This window comes from Leptonychotes weddellii, chromosome 15 (assembly GCF_054177405.1).
Source record: "Leptonychotes weddellii isolate Sample4059 chromosome 15, ASM5417740v2, whole genome shotgun sequence".
Taxonomy (NCBI): Eukaryota; Metazoa; Chordata; class Mammalia; order Carnivora; family Phocidae; genus Leptonychotes; species Leptonychotes weddellii.
The window spans coordinates 29,764,322-29,782,392 of record NC_138383.1 but is presented as its reverse complement, the minus strand read 5'-3'; the positions used below and the strand labels follow the sequence as shown (position 1 = coordinate 29,782,392).

Genomic DNA, 18,071 nt, shown 5'->3' with positions numbered 1-18,071 from the left:
ACTTTGATATTGGATGGTTAGCACCCAGATGCCTGGTCTGTGGCATCTTCTGCTGCTTTTCCACTTGCTCCTTGTCTGGCTGTGAGCCCTTCCTTTAAGCTGTTGATCCACAGTGAAGGGCAGCCGCCTGGTGGTTGGATGACAGGATGCCTTGGCAAGGGGTTGGGGGAAACAAGTGGGTTGTAGGGCAAAACGGGGGCCGGACAAATAAACACTGGGCTGCTTTTTCTAAGGCCACCTCCTCTGTACCCTGTCTGTCCCCAGAGCCCAGGACAGCATTCAAGGAGAGAGAGGGATTGAATGAATTAGCAGCCAGCTGGGATGTGGGCTCCACAATGGGTTGGTAGTAGGGTCAGCAGAGACTGGGCTGAGGAGGCCAGGTCCTGTCGAGGGCCATGTTTCTATTTCTTCTCTCTTCGGATTGGATTATCATTCAGAGCAGGCTCTGGCTGAGGGGACAGTTACCAAGTAATTTCTTTGGGGGCAAGCACTATATTGGGGACAAGTAATTTTTTTTTTTTTAAGATTTTATTTATTTGAGACAGAGAGAATGAGAGACAGAGAGCATGAGAGGGAGGAGGGTCAGAGGGAGAAGCAGACTCCCCGCCGACCAGGGAGCCCGATGCGGGACTCGATCCCAGGACTCCAGGATCATGACCTGAGCCGAAGGCAGTCGCTTAACCAACTGAGCCACCCAGGCGCCCGGGGACAAGTAATTTGAGAGTTGTCTAGGTCCTCTGAGAAGCTCCCTCCAAATAATATAATTTATAACATTTTAAAATTGAAACTATAACACGCACACAGAAGTGCCTAAATCTCCGCACAATATACTTGTGATTAGCCCCATTCTTTGAAGTAAATAAACACATCTGTCTGTAACTTCCCTTTCTCTTTCTACTGCAAATAAAAGAGATTCAGAATCGCTCCCCCTCCTCAGCACGCTCTCCTCTGACCCTCACTCCCACTCACAATGCCCTACATTGAGAGTATAGGATGAGCATTGATTTTTTTTTCCCTCTCAGGTTTATGGGGATTTGCTCTCAGAGGGGACAGGGAATCTGGGCTTTTCCAGAGCCCAGAGTAATCAACCGCTGTGGTTCTGTCTGCTCTGTTGGCAGGATGGTGGCAGGGAAGGCTGAGCCGGCCATGCCAGGAAGGCTCTATGTCCACCCCGATTCTCCTGCCACTGGGGCCCACTGGATGCGGCAGCTGGTCTCCTTCCAGAAGCTGAAGCTCACAAACAACCACCTGGACCCCTTTGGCCATGTAAGAAAGAGACTGCCTGGCCTTGAGAGCCAGCCCTGGTGCTCAGCTGGGGGTGGGCTGGGTAGGGGTGGAGATGTGGAGAATCCACTCTGGGGATCCAGCTCCGGGCTTTGGCACATGCCGGGGCCAGACTGGGGAAGGAGCCGGGGTCTGAGTCCCACAGCAGTACATCTTTCCCCTCATACTTGCTGCCTGGGTAACTTTGGGCAAGTTTCTTGGCCTTTTTGAGCCCTGGTTTCCCTATCTAAAAACCTTTCGTGGTTGTAAGATTTAACTGAGAGAATATGCAGGAAGCACTGTGCACGTGGGAGGCTTTAAATACATGGCAGCTATCGACAAGGACGATGATGATGGGTCAAATCTCTCCACTTCGGTTTCCCCAAATTTGGCCTTGCTGGAGCCAAACACACGTTCACTTTCTTGGGAAAGAGTCACTGATGAGTTCTGAAGCCTCTCTTTGGTGTGTGCCTTCTGCTGGGCCTGGCAGCCCCTGCCCTCTGGAAGGGAAGGCCTCACCCTGGCCCTGGTGGCCGCTCCTTCCTGGCCTTGCCTGGGGCCTGGCTCTTATAAGAGAGACTCTGGAGCCCCAGGGATGCTGCCGCTGACGCCCCATCCAGGCTGCCGAGGCTCATTCTTTCCCCATCTGGCTCTGGCAGGCCCACAAAAAGCATTTTATGTGGAAATTTTTAGCTCAAGTGTGTGGCAAACTGAAGTCTGGGGACGTGGTATTATCCACCGGGGCACAGGCCTGGCCCCTCTCCGCTACCCGTCGTTACTCTGGAAGTACAGGGTGGGGTGGGGTGGAGCACGGGGGCCGTAGAGGCTGCTAGATGCAGTTGCCCAGGCTGCACATGTAATCCTCAGGGTGCGGCTGGTGGTAGGGGACGCAGGGGTGAGGAGGGGTGCAGGGATGTGCCTCTTTCATACCTAAGTTCTATTCCTGAGGAGTTGCATGCACATCAGAATCCTGTGAATCATAGTTCCTCATGGAAAATGCCAGCAATGGGTCATTTCTGATTGATTGGTATATAAGACAAGCAGCCCTTAGTTCTAATTTTCTGAGTCTGTTCCGTTCTCTTCTGAGTTGGTAATCTATAAACAAGCAACTCGGAGAAAGCTTAATGAGTGTAATGAACTCCTGATTTTTCCGTTTTGCAAGGAGCCCAGGTTTTCCCATGCGAGGCAGGCAGGTGCTGGGGGTGTGTGGCAGAAAGGGGCAGCCCCAACTTCTCCTGGGGGTGGAGGCAAGCCACCGATCTAATGGGAAGAGTGGGCCAAGTCCCCACCTCCCAGAGCACGGGGCCTTTTAACCAAGAGACAGAAGGGCCTCCTGGGTCTTACTGGGCACTATCTTGGCCAAGACTTTGCTCCCCGTTGGCTCCTACCTGGCCTCCTCTGCTTGCCCAGGTCACGGCACCAACCTGGAGAGGTTAACGAGGGCCTCTGTGGTGGGAGTTTGGGACTAGCTGGCAGGCACGTGTCTGCCTGCCACTGTGGACAGGGCAGAGCTTGGCAAGAGCTGGATCTTTGCGTGAGCCAGCCTGGCTTGCCTCTCCGGTGGCTCGCCTGGGGTCCATAAGGGGTTTGCTGTAATCCCGCATATAGTCTTGAGTCTGAGCCGGTGGGGCTGCCTGAGGGGCTCGTGATGTTGAGGGTAGCCCTGGCTATATTCACCATGCCTGCCTGGAGCTCACCTCTCCTTGGCCATAGGGATACTCCCCATACTAACTCAGCTCTCTCTGCAGAGGGTTGGGATGCAGAGCATCTTCCTCCCCGCCCCTGCCCCCCCGCCCCCCGCATCTGCCCAGCACGAGCAGCTTATTGGTTACAGCACCCTATGTGCAGCGGCAGGACCTGGAGAAGAGGTGACTGTCCCAGGGGCTGGGAGTAAAGGAGCCGTCTTGGACCCACACCTGTCCCCAGGCCAGTATTCTTTGAGCTTCTCCACCCGTCTTTCTGTGCCCAGGGCTTGAGCTGTCAGATCTGCAACTATTTGGAGCATCCCTGGAGAGGGAGCAGCTTCTGACTATGAGGCAAGGGCTGTGGAGGATGGATTCCTAGATAAGCCATGTGGACCAGGGCTTTCTGCTCATTGGCCTGCACCGGTGGGAGTGCTGAGCCCTTCATCACCTTGCCCGGCTTCTCGGTGCAGGAGCCTGGGAAAGAGCCATGTCGGGCTATGAGTCTGCCCCCAAACAAGCCCTTCCTTCTGCATTGCTCACCTCCAGTGTTTCAGTTTTCCCTAAAATCTCCCGGACCTCGAGGAACTTTCTCAGCCAAATGAGCTTTGGACTTTTCCCCTTGGGTCTTCTAGTGTGTCAGGGATTTTAGCTGTTGCCTTTCATTTGCAGCCCTCCCTCAGGAGAAGGGTCCAGGGTCCCAGTGAGAGCCTGGGCTAGGCAGCTGGTCCTACATACAGGGAACAGGGACCCCTTGGACCACATGGCCCACATGTTCTAGGACTGGGTTTAGAAAACTCCTGGTGGATGTTTGCCATGGTCCGGGAGGGCCATCTGTTCCTTCTTGGGGTAGGTTCAGGGTATGACCACCGGTTTCTGGGAGTAAGCCCAAGGCCAGAGGAGGGGCAGAAAGGATCACGGGGGCTGGGCAGGACTGACCTGCTGCCTTAGAGCTCCAATTCAGCTCCACTTCTGTTCCGCTGTCTAGAGATGGGCAGGCGGCCCTTGCCTCCTACTTGCACCCCCTCCCACCCCCCCAGGGTCCTGGGCCAGATAACCATGAAATGGTAAGAGAAGCCGCTTCGGGAAATTGAGGAGGGCCTCACCGAGGTAGGGCCTGCCTCCTGCAGCAGGACATGGAGATGGCTGGGTCTTACTTTTCTCCTGATCTGGAGGCAGGGAGCCGATGGCTGCAGTGGGGTGGGGTCTGTGTGTTTGTGTGTGTGTCTGTGTGTGAGAAGAGACACCTCTTATGTCCCAGGACTCCCAGATTGCTGAGCTGGAAGACCAGCTTATGATTTCTGACATAGTAAGTCTAACTGTTCCAGAGGCTGGGTTGGCTCCAGGCTGGGGCTGTAGGCTGCAGCTCTTTGGTCACCAAGTGACACTTGCGTTGTCCCCTCAGTGTGTCACCTCTTCCTCTGACTACCTAGTTAGTTACTCGTGAGCCTTGGGATGCAAGCTCAAACGCCCCTTCCTCAGGGAGGCAGTTCAGGGTCCCCATTACATGCTCCCAGATTGCCATGCACCTTTCTGTTCTTGTACTTACCGCAGTTAGGATTTTATCTATTTAAAGATTGGATTTATTTATTTTAGGGGGGAGAGGTGGAGGGGGGGAGAGAGAATCCTCAGCAGACTCCATGATGAGCACAGAGCCCAGCTTGGGGCTCCACCCATGACCCCAAGATCACAACCCAAGCCGAAACCAAGAGTCAGATGCTTAACCAACTGCGCCTCCCAGGTGCCCCTAGAATTTTATACTTAAAAATCAAATTTGTTTTTGAATAGGAAATATACAGTCCCACGATTTAAAAATAAATCAATGAATAAAAAATGTCTGTAATGAACCATTTTTATCCTCTGGTTCCCCGTCCACCCAGTTTCTTCCGATCCCGGCCACAGCTAACCCATTGTTACTAATTTGTTTTTGGCATTTCTTTTTGCATATACAAGCAGAATACAGAATCTCAAATCCTTTCTTTTATACGCAAAAGGTAGCATACTATAAATGCTTTTTGTGCCTTGCTTTGTCAGTAGTATAGCATGGAGATCATGCCCTTCACCTAGAGCTTCCTTTGATTCCCTTCCTTATAGCCGCATAGAATTTCATTGCACGATTGTTCCATCAATCATGTAGCCAGTCCTTATCGCAGAAATGAAGATGCCTATTTTTGCTCTTTCAATTAAACTTGTACCTATATCATTTTACACCTGTGTCAAGTATCTCTGTGTGGCGAGTTGCTTGCTCAAAGGGTGTTTGGATTTGTAATTTGCGGTTTCACCCTCCATCGGAGTTGTACTGATGGGTAGTCCTGCTACCACTGTAGCCTCCCCGGCGGGAGGGAGAGACATTCTGGGCTTTTCCCAGTCTGACGGGTGAACCGTAGATACTGGTTGTAGTTTCAGTTTGTATTTGCTTTATTCTGAGTGAAGTTAAACATCTTTTTTCCTCTTCTGTGAACTGCTGTCCTTACCCTTTGCTCATTTTTCTCGCGGATTTTCGAGCACTTATCCATTCTAGGAGCTTTGCATAAATGAGGACAATCTGGCCCATATATGTGATAGAACTGCTCGTATGTTTTCCCGGTTTGCCGTTTGCCCTGTGACTTTGCATGTAGTGGTATCCTCACACAGAAGTTTTTGACTGAATATATTGCTCTTTTCCTTATGGATTCTGGATTTTGAGTAACTGAAAGCCCTTACCCACTCCTTACTTAGAAGGAAAATCTCTTGGGGTGCCTGGGTGGCTCAGTCGTTAAGCGTCTGCCTTCGGCTCAGGTCATGATCCCAGGGTCCTGGGATTGAGCCCCACATTGGGCTCCCTGCTCAGCGGGGAGCCTCCTACTCTCTCTACCCCTCCCCCTGCTTGTGCTCGCTCTCTCTGACCAAAAAAAAAAGTCTTAAAAAAATGAAAAAGATAAAAATTGATAAGCTTTAAAAATAAATAAATGAATAAATAAAAAGATAAATGTAGTCTTTGGTCCAGTGCATCTTCTCACTACTTACTTTTGCCTGATTTTTGGATTACTGTTGTGACTTCCCCCACTAGATAGGAAACCACGAGGTTTTCAATCACCCCTGTTTCCTTGTGCCTGGCACTGGGTCTGGCACAGTGGGTGCTGGTAAGCAGTAAGGGAATGAGGGAACCTGCTGCCGGGGGTGGGATTTAGCCAGAGAAGGCATGTCCTCCACCAGGGGCTGACCTCCCTCCAAAGCTCACGCTGTCTACGTGTCAGTGAGGACCCAGGGCTATTGATCTCCCTCTTTTCCTTCTTTTCTCCCACATTGCTGCACCCTGCACAAAATGCCGAGCCTTTGCTGGGTGCATTGGGAGATACAGCTGCCCCGTTCAACTCCCGATCAGGCCTGGTGCTCCGCAGCCAGGTATAAGTATAAGCTCAGGCTAGCTCCGCCTCCCACTGGCTGTCTGAGGTTGGGCAAATGCCTTCACCTCCCCAAGCCACAGTCCCCCTCGTCTGCACCTAATGTGCTCAATAATAATGCCTACTTTATAGGGACATTGTAAAGAGTACTTAGCTCCTCAGCACAGGGCCTGGCACGTCGGCTATGCTCCGTAAACACCGCAGTGTCTCTGAGAGAAAGCAGAAGGCTTTCTGGGCCCCTGGGCTGCCGCCCTGGGAGCGAGGCCTAAGACACATCTGGCCAAGGCCTCGTCAGTTGGCTAATGGGCCGCCGGACTCAGTCCTAGTTTGGATAGGCTTTCAGCCAATCGCTTACCTTTCTGGGTCTCAGTTTCTCCTCTTTCTGTGTAAGCTGTAGACGAATCCTGTCCCCGTCCTTACCTCTTTGCAGGACTGGAGAGGGTAAGAAGGATGATGGAGAAGGTAGTCTTAGAAAGTAAAATTATGACGTAGGGGAAAATCTGGTTTTAATCTATGACACAATGGACATTAGCCACACTTATATGGCTAGCATCCAGATACACTGTGTTCTGTGGTGGACATTAGGGCCTGGTGAATCCTCGTCACTTACAGTGTTCGGTTGACCCTTGATCATTAATTTCTGAGCGTGCTGTTGAGAGCAGCGTGTGCTCTCTCAAAGGCCATCTGGGATCTTCTCAGGATTCTGTCTCCAACCAGCTATGTGTTCTTGGGCAAGTCAAGTTCCCACTACAAGCCTCCTGTTCCTCATCTGTAAATTAGGAGGTTGGACTAGAATGATTTCTAAGGTCTGCCTCTCCATGCGCTAATGTTCTGTGATTCTAATGCAGATAAATCTCAACCTCACTGACCAAGCACGCTAGGGTGATCTCTCGAGGAGATGGATGTTTGGCGCTATCACAGTTTGTTAAAATAGAACAGGCTTCTGAACTGTCGCCAGAATATAATGAATCCCATTTCTGTAGAACAATGGTGGGACCAGTCATGTAGCAGGGTTTGTTGATGTGGCTGGTCTATTTGGCCCAACATCCTCTGCCACACATATAAATGTGAGACTCTGGCAAAAGAGATTAATGTGGTGCCTGAGGAACTTCCAAGTAAAGCCAGGTGTGAGTCACAGAGTTGGTCTCACATTCTCCTGGGCTGTTGGGGCTGAGGCGCCAGTTTAAATTTGGTTCGATGAGCGGGACTTTCTTCCAGACACCTGTCCAGGTTCCAGACTGCCCGAGTTAGGAGGGGTGTTTGGGACCACTTCTTAGTTGAAGGCCTCCCTTTACAGATAGGCACCCCAATGACTGGAGGGAAAGAGCTTGCCTAAGACTTGCTGCTGCTGAGCAGAGATCCATAGAAGCTTCTGGACCCTTCCTGACTTCTCTGTGTCTGAGATTGCATTCCCCTAGTGGCTCCTTCCTGCCCCTGCAGGTCTGGCACTTTCTCTCTTCCCAGTTTTCCCTGCCAGCCAGTCTGGGCCCTTCCCCTAGAAGGTGTGTTTGGCAATCTCTCCACCTCAGTCAATGGAGGACCTTGTCTGATAGGCTAAGGAGTTTGGCCTTTATCTCAAGGGGCAAGAGGGAACCATCAAAGGTGGCATTATGAATACAAGACATTTACTGAGCTCTAAATGCTGGCAGGGATGGGGGGAGGAGAACTTGGGAGGCAAGAGGAGGAAATACAAAGCAAGTGGACAGTCTTCCTGGATGAACTAGAAGGTTCTAAGCAAGGGAGTGACCTGATCTGATGTGTAGCAGGTGAAAATGGAGATGGAGACAGGGAGGAGGTTGTCCCAAACCCAGAGAGAGATTGGGGGGTGGGCAGAATTGGGGCTGGGCAGTGGGAACGGAGAGGCTTTTATCTTGTGGACGGAGTCACAGGACTTGGTCACTGACTGGACCTGGAGGTGAGTGAGGAGCAGGGAGTTGATGATACCCAGGGCTCTGGCCGGACTGATACAGCCTAAGCCTCCCCAGGTGGCAGAAGAGCAGGGCGGCTGCTGTCACCTGGCTGACGGTGTCCTTAAGGGACAGCCCAGCCTCTCTGTGCAGGTGCCTGCATCTGCTGAGGTCTGTCAGTCCATTGTCTGTGTTCTCCCCGCCATATAGGAGCCCGAGTGGCCAGGGCTAGTCCTGCCGCCGGGGAGCCGCAGCAAGCCTGCGCTCACAGAGAACTTGTCTGTGCACAGCTTTAACCTTGAGGTTTCACCTGAAAAATGCCTTAGAGGCTACCTTGTCTCTAGAGAGCAAAGGAAGATAGGAGAGGAAGGGATGGAGAGTTTGCGGGCATGGCCCAGGTCTTCCCACTCCTGTAATCCAGCCTTGCACTTACTAGTTCCTGTCTGGGGGTAAAAGAGCCCAGAGGTACAAAAGGAGTAAAAGATATGGCTCTTTCTTTTTCTCTTGAGGCGTTTACAGTTTAATTGAAGGGACAAGCAGAAACAGGAAACCACTAGGAAGCAACACGACAGCCAAGTAGACAATGCGTGGGGAGGAAGTTTCAGAATCAGGGGTTCACAACAGGACCCAGTAATCTGGGAAGGCTTCCCGGAAGAGTTGGGCCTTGCGATGAAAACCCTAGAAGGTGAGAGAGAAGGGGAAAGGAAGATCAAGCAGAGGGAACCACATGTGAAAAGGCCTAGAGGTGGGACTCTGGAGGCATCTAGACCACCTCCTAGGGATTTAGTTTCTGGGTCTTCTGGGGACTTGGGTCCTTTGTGGACTCCTGCAGCTGGGGGACAGTGCAGGGTGACAGAGTAACCTAAAGGGACTGGGAGGCATTTCCCAAGACCCATTCCCCAGGCTCCTGGAAACAGATGTCCATGGAGGCCTCCCAAGGCAGGACTTGTGTCCACTCTGAGTTTGTCTATCTGGCAGGCTCCAGTTGGGCAGTAGGTCTCCAGCTGCAGGACCTGGCTGGGGGTTTGGGGTGCTCTGTACCTGCCCCGAGAGGGTCCAGAGGTTTGTCACTGGGGGTGGAAGGGGGCACAGCCAGTGAAGAAGGCAGAAAAGCTAGCTCTGCTGGGTGGCGCAACCCAGCCAAGCCAAGGAGCCCAGGGAAGGCCGGAGGCCACAGCCCAGCTCCTGACCCACCTAATCCTCAGCTGCGCCTGCCCTCTGGGCTGTCTCTGTCTCCAGGGTGTGCCGAATGTGGCACCTTCCCAGACTAACGCTTCTGCCTGGGCATGCCGTGGAAGAGCCTGGTTCTGGCCCTTCTTGTGGCACTCTGGTCACTCAGGGGTTTAGTCTTGCCCCGTGCCTATCCCTGGGAACCGGGAAGGGTGGGAGCCAGAAGGGCTAGCCCAGGAAGGGGCACCCCTAGAAGGAAAGGAAGGAGAGAAAGGAGCTCAGAGAATAATGGGGCCAGAGGACCACAGCCTTGCCCAGCCAGGACAGGAGCCAAAGGGTTAACAAAAGCAGCGGTGCTGATAAAATGCCCCAAATTCCTGGTCCTGCCTCCAATGGGGAGGGCGTCTGGCAAATGTCAACGATAAAAAATACATTTTAATGGCACATGATGCAGCCGCTACCGTGGGGCACGGCCGAATGAGGCAGGTTCGGAGCGGGAACTACTGTGTGTTACTCCCAGGGCTCCGGGGCCAAGCCTCCTGGGCTCTCCTGGTCTGGTGGGGCGACCCGCCTCCCCAGCCCCAGTCATCCTCGAGGGCCCGTAGATGCGGGGGGGGGGGGGGCTTCTGGCCTTCTCTGGCATTATTTCTGGAACTTTGCCATCTCCTACCTTGGCACCTGGAACTCTAGCCCATGATGGAGCTTCCCTCCGGGCTGTGAGCAGCCTTGAGCAGGTCTGAGGGCAGGATGCATCTGGGAACCCCTTCAGCAGGCCTCTGCAAGTGTTGAAACAGATGAAAAAAGTCGGAGTGGGACACTTTCCTCAGCTCCTCCCCCATGCTGCATACCCTGGCAGGCATCTCTAGGAAAGGCAGGTCGCAGGGCAGGCGTGAGGAGCGGGAGGAGCAGGGTGAAGGGGCAGCTGGAGTAGGAAACCTGAGGGAGATAAGTTATGTATAGCACCTTTCTGGCCTGTGCCAGGAGTCAGGCCCTGGAACCTGGGCTTTTAGGAGAATAAAAGCCAGCCCAAGGCCAGCTGACTGAGACCAGAGACAAGAGGGTGAGGACCTGGAGCTCAGAAAGAGACCCTTCTCTTCCAGATCATCCTCAACTCCATGCACAAGTACCAGCCACGGCTACACATCGTGAAGGCTGATGAGAACAACGCTTTCGGCTCCAAAAACACAGCCTTCTGCACCCATGTGTTCCCAGAGACTTCCTTCATCTCTGTGACCTCCTACCAGAATCACAAGGTACAGCCACCCCCCAGCCCGCGTCCCCCTCCACTGACCCTGCGTGGCATTTCTGTGCCTACTAGTAGGGAGGCAGGAAGAGAAGCCCCCCTGCACTGAGGCAGAGGCGCCGGGGACACCTGGGCTGTCCCTCAGAGCAGCAAGAAAGCAAATGCTGAGCAGGAAGAGAGACCAGACTCCTAAATCTCCAGTGCGAAGTCATTATGGGGATTGGACGAAGCTGGCAACTATAAGAACCAAGAGCGTGGAGCTTGTCTTGTGGCTTGAGTGTTGGGCCATTTTGTTCTATAACCTTCTTTGCCCTGGTGGGATTCAAAGGTCAGACTCTGGGCCTGCCAGGAAAAGGGAAAGAATTGGGGAAAGGAGGCTCAGGGCACGGTCATGTGTGGGAGCCCGGAGACTGAGCCTGTCGTCAGCCGGTGGTCAGACGGGTCCACCTCCCTCCCCGTTACACCCCCTCCCCTGCCTGACCACCCCAAACCACCTCCGGATCCCTGCACAGGCCACTCTCCCCTGTCTCTCTGCTTCTGCCCAGGCGACCCTTCTCAGGGGACTTGTCACATCGTGCGAGGGACTGGCCAGGTGGGCTGGGGGGATTGAGGAGGGGCCATAGGCTGTGGCAGATTTCAGGCATTCAGGCGTTCAGAGTGACAGATTTGCATTTAGTACGGTCCCTCAGAAGCTGATGTGGCAGATGCCCTGGACGGGGTGACACAGATGGGAAGCTGTTAGAGGCACGCAGGTAGCCCAGTGGGGTAGGAGAACAGGAGACGGAATCAGAAGGTCTGCAGTGAGTAGAATGGACGGAAGCCAGCAAGGAGCCAGCCGTGAATGGTGAGCGCCGGGAGGATGCAGTGAGGCTGCCGGCCGGCTGGCTGAGGGCTGGGGTGTGCCCCTTCCCTGGACCCTGCCGGGAGCTCTGAACAGTCTGGGACAGGGGAGGAGGGCCAGCAGCCAGCCCAGTCCTCTACCCCAGCGACTCTGTGTGTCCTCTCCTGACAGATCACACAGCTGAAGATTGAGAACAACCCTTTTGCCAAGGGATTCCGGGGCAGTGACGATAGTGACCTGCGTGTGGCCCGGTTGCAGAGGTGGGACTGCCTGGTCCGGGGTGGGGTGGGGTGGGGGGGGGCGCAGACCGGGTTCAGGCCCACAGACCTGGTAGCCCTCCAAGTATCTTTACTCTCTTCCTGTCTCCCTGTCCCTGTCCTCCCCACCTCTCCAGCAAAGAATATCCTGTGATCTCCAAAAGCATCGTGAGGCAGAGGCTCGTCTCCACCCAGCTCTCCGCCAAGCCTGACGTCAGCCCCCTGCATGGTGCCCACCAGACGCTCCAGCACTACCAGTATGAGAATGGGGCTCACGTGCAGTTTGCTGCAGCTGAGCCACAGGACCTTCCCCTCAACACCTTCCCGGCGCAGAGGGACTCAAGCCTCTTCTATCACTGCCTGAAAAGACGAGGTAGCTCTCTCCTAGTCCGGAAGCCCTAGAGGGTCAGACGAGCTCTTCCTACAAACACTCTCCATCATATGTGTGAACATGCACGCCTGTGCGGGCACATGCGTGTGTGCGTATGTGAGCACACACACCTGGTTATCGTGTGGTCTGGGAGAACAAGCCTGGAGGGTTAGAGGCCATGGCCTGGCTTAGAGCAGGGATGTTGATTCTTGATTTTAATGCAGCCTTCGGAATCCTCATGGACAGCTTGTGGCCTTGGTGTCCCCAAGACGCCGGTTGGTACCCCTGCCTAGTGCCCGGTGTTCTTTATAGCCACTGCTCAGAGCCTCCGCGGGGTGGGCACATCACACAGAGTCAGGTGGACTCTGTCTCAGCCTGGGAGGAGGCTGAAGCCTCAGGGTCCAGAGGTATGGGGATTAGGGCTATCATTTATCAAAGCACCCTCAATCCTAAAACAGGGGTGACCCAGAGTCATGAGAACAGGCTCCCCACCTCATCATATCAGGATCTGCAAAGAGATTCCATTCTTGTGAATGGAAATCAGCTATGTGGATGTAGACTGGGGGCCAGGAAGCCAGGCAAAAGAACTGTTTTCGTTTTCTTTGGAGAGGAGCCCTGAGCATCTATGCTCTGGTACCGGGTCTGGTGTCAAATTCTCCATCTATAATACAGATGATTATCGTTTATACCAGAAGAACTCTCAGGGCCCCTGAAATTCTCTTGGGAATGAGTTGGGAGACTTTTCCTTAGAATCCAGAATGTTCTCTCCACCTAGCTCCTAGGGAGCTGCTGATAGGGCTCTGGGTACCCTCTGCTCCAGTCCTATTAGAACGAATGGCCTAGGGGTGCCTGGGTGGCTCAGTCAGTTAAACGGCTGCCTTCGGCTCAGGTCATGATCCCAGGGTCCTGGGATCGAGCCCCACATCGGGCTCCGTGCTCAGCGGGAAGCCTGCTTCTCCCTCTGCCTACCACTTCCCCTGCTTGGCTCTCTCTCTAATAAATGAATAAAAAAAAAAAAAAAAAGAACGAATGGCCTAGAACAGGGGTTGGCAAACTGTGGCCCTTGATCCAAATCTGGACTGTTGTCTGGTTTTGTCTGGCCTGTGAGCCATAAAAAATGGTTTGACATTTTTTTAAGAGTTGAAAAAAAATCAAAGGATGGTTATTTCATGATATGTGAAATTACACGAATTTTAATATCCATAAATAAATTGTATTGGAACACAGACATACCCATTTGTTTACCTGCTGTCCGTGGCCACTTTCATGTGACACCAGCAGGGTCAAATGGCTGCAACAGGTTCCGTTACAGCCCACAGAGCCTAAAATATTTACTATCCGGCCTTTTCCAGAAAAAGTTTGCTCACTCCTGACCTAGAGTGACTGGGCCACGTTCCAAGTCCAAGAGCTTCATGCTCTTGAGGGAAAGGAGGAACTTGGAGGGAAGATAGAGAGGAGGGATGAATGAAGGATGACGAGAGAGCTGGGTAAGAGGGAGAAACAAGTTCCTCCTCTTCAGGGAAGAGGCTTCCAGAGGGGCAGAGGGAAGAGGTGAGTGCAGGCCCTCAAACTCAGTCCACTTACCCCCAAGGCCACCCTGCCCTGTGCACACACACAGCTCCCAGAATGAATCCCTGGAGAAAACAGAAGGAGGGAGGCCAAGTGAAGCCATTGGACGAGTGTCCTTCAATTTGTTGAGTGGGCTGTTGCCAATCCTCAGGCCTGGGTCGTCCCTGGGTCCCAGGGGAGGATGTGCCACTCCAGACAGTCATGGTTGAGGACGTCGAAAGACACATACATATGTGGTTAGGGGCAGCTGATGTCATCTTTCCCCAAAGAGCGTTATCAGCTTAGCCTTAAAAGTCCAAGTCACCTTTTACTTAGTATCAGCTCCATTTCTTAATTTTGTAAACACTGTTCGGTTGGACTCTGTGTAACAACAATCTGCTGGGACTCCTTTGAACACATGTAGGGTTTACTTCCTCTTCTAAAAGCAATAGTAAGTGCCTGCAAGTAGCTTTGCCTTGCTAAGGCCTTCCTGGGAGCTGAGGATTAAGGCAGAAACATTGTGGCTTTAATTTTCTGACTAATTCAGACAGATGTGGCCTCTGGGCCTGTTTCGGCCTGGCAGTTGCCTCTACTTTCCTTGGCCAGGGTGGGCCTCACCTAAGAATGCCAGTGCACATTAAGGCCTCTTCCCATCCCTAAGAGTCACGGTGGCAAAGGATGAAAGCTATATGCTGCCTGGCTAACTACATCACTGGGTGTCCACTGATGTGGTGTCCCCTGCGGCCTCTGAGCAGGGTCCATAATCTGACCACTTCTTGGCTGCTGCCACCTTTTAAAAGCTGTAGCCGATTAAAATGATTCTGGAAGTGCCACGGCCACATGGGGCGAGGGCAAGGCCTGCATGACAATGGTAGGCCATCTTGGCATCCAAAAGGAGGGTTCCAGGCCCTGGGCTGGTGGAATATGGCTCTTCCTGAAGGTTTCTTTGTCTTCCAGCAGACAGTGCCCGCCATCTGGACCTACCTTGCAAGCGATCCTATCTGGAAGCTCCCCCTGCAGTGGGAGAGGATCATTATTTCCGTTCTCCCCCTCCCTACGACCAGCAGATGCTGAGCCCCTCCTACTGCAGTGAGGTGACCCCAAGAGAAGCCTGTATGTACTCAGGTTCGGGGCCCGAGATTGCCGGGGTGTCTGGGGTGGACGACTTGCCCCCACCCCCCCTGAGCTGTAACATGTGGACGTCAGTCTCCCCGTACACAAGCTACAGTGTTCAGACCATGGAGACTGTGCCTTACCAGTCCTTCCCCGCCCACTTCACCGCCACCACTATGATGCCTCGGCTGCCCACTCTCTCGGCTCAGAGCTCCCAGCCGCCGGGAAACACGCACTTCAGCGTCTACAATCAGCTCTCACAGGCTCAGGTCCGGGAGCGGGGGCCCGCCGCCTCCTTCCCGAGGGAGCGCGGCCTGCCCTCCGTGTGCGAGAGGAAGCCCCCCTCGCCACACCTGAATGCTGCCAATGAGTTTCTCTACTCTCAGAGCTTCTCCCTGTCCCGGGAGGCGTCCTTACAGTATCATTCAGGAATGGGAACTGTGGAGAACTGGACTGACGGATGACTCCCATGTGCGGAGACAGCCCCAGGACCATGTCAATCCAGTGTTAACCTCTGTGGGTGGCCTGCACTACCGAGAAACGCAGGAAGGTATTTCAAAGGGTGGGGTGTCTGCGTGTATATGTGCGTGCGTGTGTGCGTGTGCGCGTGTGTGTGCGTGTGCGCGCGCGTGGGTGCGTGCGTGTGTGTGCGTGCGTGCGCACGTTTGGAGAGCATCCGCCTTCCGACGTGCCGCTGAGGCCACGACAAGGGAAAGAACCGCAATTATCTAAGAAGTGACTTGGGCTGCAGGACCTGGGTCCACTGTTAGCTCACATCTCTTGACAGGTGCAGGGACGGGACGGCAGTGGAGAGTTCATGTGAGATACTTAGAGGTTTTGATAATATAATCTTTGATTCACTCAGGGGCCAGGTGGTGAGGTCTCTCTCATAGGGAAGGTTGGGGGAAGACTCGAATTGCTGGGGTGGGAGGGCTCTGTGCACATCTTTGAGTTCCTGGCCTTCTGTTAGCAACGGAAGCTGGAAATCTTGTCTGGGGAGCAGGGGGCCCACTCTCCTGGAGATTCCGTGAGACGACCTGAGACATGCTAAGCCACAAAGTGTGCTCTGAGAGTAGAGCTCACGGCTCAGTCAGTGGCCTGGAAATTGATCCCTGGAGTCCTGAGGTCTGAGGGATGACTTTCAGAGAAGGTCATGTGCTAAGTGCCACCTGATGGGTATTAAAAATTTTTTTTTTCCTTCAAGAGGAGGGAAAATGCAACCAATAGCATCTCTGTCATCATTCAGGTTTTCTTATATGGTACAAAGCCCTTCCCCTGAGCCCCCAACGTGCAGTTTCTCACTCTCTCTGGTGTACAAGACTCTCGGCCTCTCAGGCACCATCTGCATCCTATGACTGGCAATTATGAAACACACTTCACCTGGCAACGTCCCCAGGCGACCACACTGGAGCTGCTTGCCAGGCAGAGCCTGTTCTGCTCCCAGAAAATCCTCGCCTCTGGAGCAAGAAAGCCCAACAGAAATAAAAACAAGAATCGAGAAAACATTCATTTCTTCCAGTACATTTGGCCAGTGAGCTCAGAGGAGCGAGGATAATTCTCCAGTGAGGTGGATCGTGTAGTCCCCAGCCCAGCTCTTTAGCATTGAACATCACCAGACCATCCATGTGGCTGGTGTGAACTCTGTAATCAAATTTGGGAAATCACTAAACTCTTTGCATGCTGAATAGCTATTTATACATTATATAAATAAATAAATAAATATATATCTCTCTCTCTCTCTCTCACAAATGCAGGCCACGTGTCAAATTCAGCTTTGCTTTTTACAAACGAATAAACTTAATAAAATGAACGCTGGAGGGGGTATTTGGAAAGACATCTATTTAAATTTTTATTACACATTTGATGTTAAAAACTAAGAATGGTTTAGATAAAACATATAAATAAATAATATATATATGTGTATATATATATATATACATAAACAGACACACACACACCACAGATTAAACTTTATTAGAAGACACAATAGCCAACAGGGGATATGGAACTTCCAAGTGTTTTGTTATATAGCATGGACATTTTATTTTACATACCGGAACATAAAGCCATTTTACAACTGTGAAGTGTGTGGATGCTCTTTACTACTGAATTGTCATTTCTTGGCTGAGCAATGGTCTCAAGCGTCCCTTTTGCTGGTATTTTTTCCTGCGCCTCTGAGCATTTATACCATGGAGCCTCTGAGCCTCAAGTCAAGGAATTTAGAGCCAACGGAACAATTGTACCTCTGATCTCAGGCCACTCCCCAGATGACAGGTCTGGATTCCGGGGCCCACAAAGACCCCAGAAGGGCAAGGCAGACAGTACACCAGAATCCGTCCCCTTTCCGTAGTCAACACACAGCCTGGTGATTTGGGGGAGGTGGTCTTACAAGTAGGGAATTCTTGGTGGGATTTGTGTGGCTTCTTCAGACAAAGAACTGAAGAGCAGGTTGGAGTGAGAGCCTGGGGCTTCCTGGAGAGGTCAGATGTATGAGCTCCTCAGGCACCTGCACCCCAGAGAAAGGAATCAAGGCCTGGAAGAGACCTCTGCTTCCCACTCCTCAGCCAGATCCCTAAAGCATGGCCGCAAGATGGAGTAGAAAAAGGGGAGATGAAATTCAGTCCAGGTTCACCCTATTAGATTAGAAGAGAAGCTGGTGTGGGAAGGTGTGTTGGGTCCCCCTCCTTACAACCCCTTGCCTCTTGCCTCCTCCCCTTTGCCGCTCCTTTTCCAAAGCTGCTCATTGTCACCCGCCGTCTCCATAGCAGGCTGCTCTGGGAAGCCAGGAGAAGAGAAGGCAAGGATAAGGGCATTCTTTAAACCCTCATCTACATGAAGATGAAGTTTCCTGCTGGGTAAAAAGTCAGCCTTGTCATCTGTTTCCCCCAAGTCCTTCCTGTGGCTTTAAGGCTGCTCTCTGGGGGAGACTCCTTCCTGCAGAAGGAGGCCAAGCTCCTTCTCTCCTTGGCTGTTGGTTCCCATCTTGGGCTCGTTGGTCACAGAGAAAAACTTAACGGAACCTGGCTTAGGGGATAGGGAAGGGGGTGGGCTCTTCCTAACTCACACCTGCTTTGCTCTTTTCTTTCTGGGTGAAGACTGCATTCTGGGATACCCCACACCTTCTAGAACCCCAGACAGAGGGCCGGGAGCTAGATGTGGGTTCCCAGGCTCTCTCCAGACACACAGTTGCCTGAGTCCAAGGTAAAGAAACTGTCTCTTAAGGGATATCCTGCCTCTAGGCGGCCCCTATCTTCCTACCAGCTTTCTGGGAAGCATGAAGTACTTGGGCTTCCC

General features: G+C 52.7%; 1 protein-coding gene across 2 annotated transcripts in view; it reads left to right on the top strand.

Annotated features, from left to right (window-relative positions):
- The window catches only part of TBX4 (T-box transcription factor 4), a 30,224-nt gene extending 13,363 nt beyond the window's left edge, over positions 1–16,861 (top strand). Inside the window, exons 5-9 of one of the 2 annotated variants that reach the window (XM_081805299.1) lie at positions 1,119–1,266; positions 10,506–10,658; positions 11,661–11,749; positions 11,884–12,119; positions 14,622–16,861. In XM_081805299.1, coding sequence (XP_081661425.1) covers positions 1,119–1,266; positions 10,506–10,658; positions 11,661–11,749; positions 11,884–12,119; positions 14,622–15,241 — 1,246 coding nt within the window. In that variant the 3' untranslated portion in view covers positions 15,242–16,861. The remainder of the gene's footprint in view (positions 1–1,118; positions 1,267–10,505; positions 10,659–11,660; positions 11,750–11,883; positions 12,120–14,621) is intronic. The other variant, XM_081805300.1, reaches the window with a different exon arrangement.
- Positions 16,862–18,071: the final 1,210 nt, after the last annotated feature.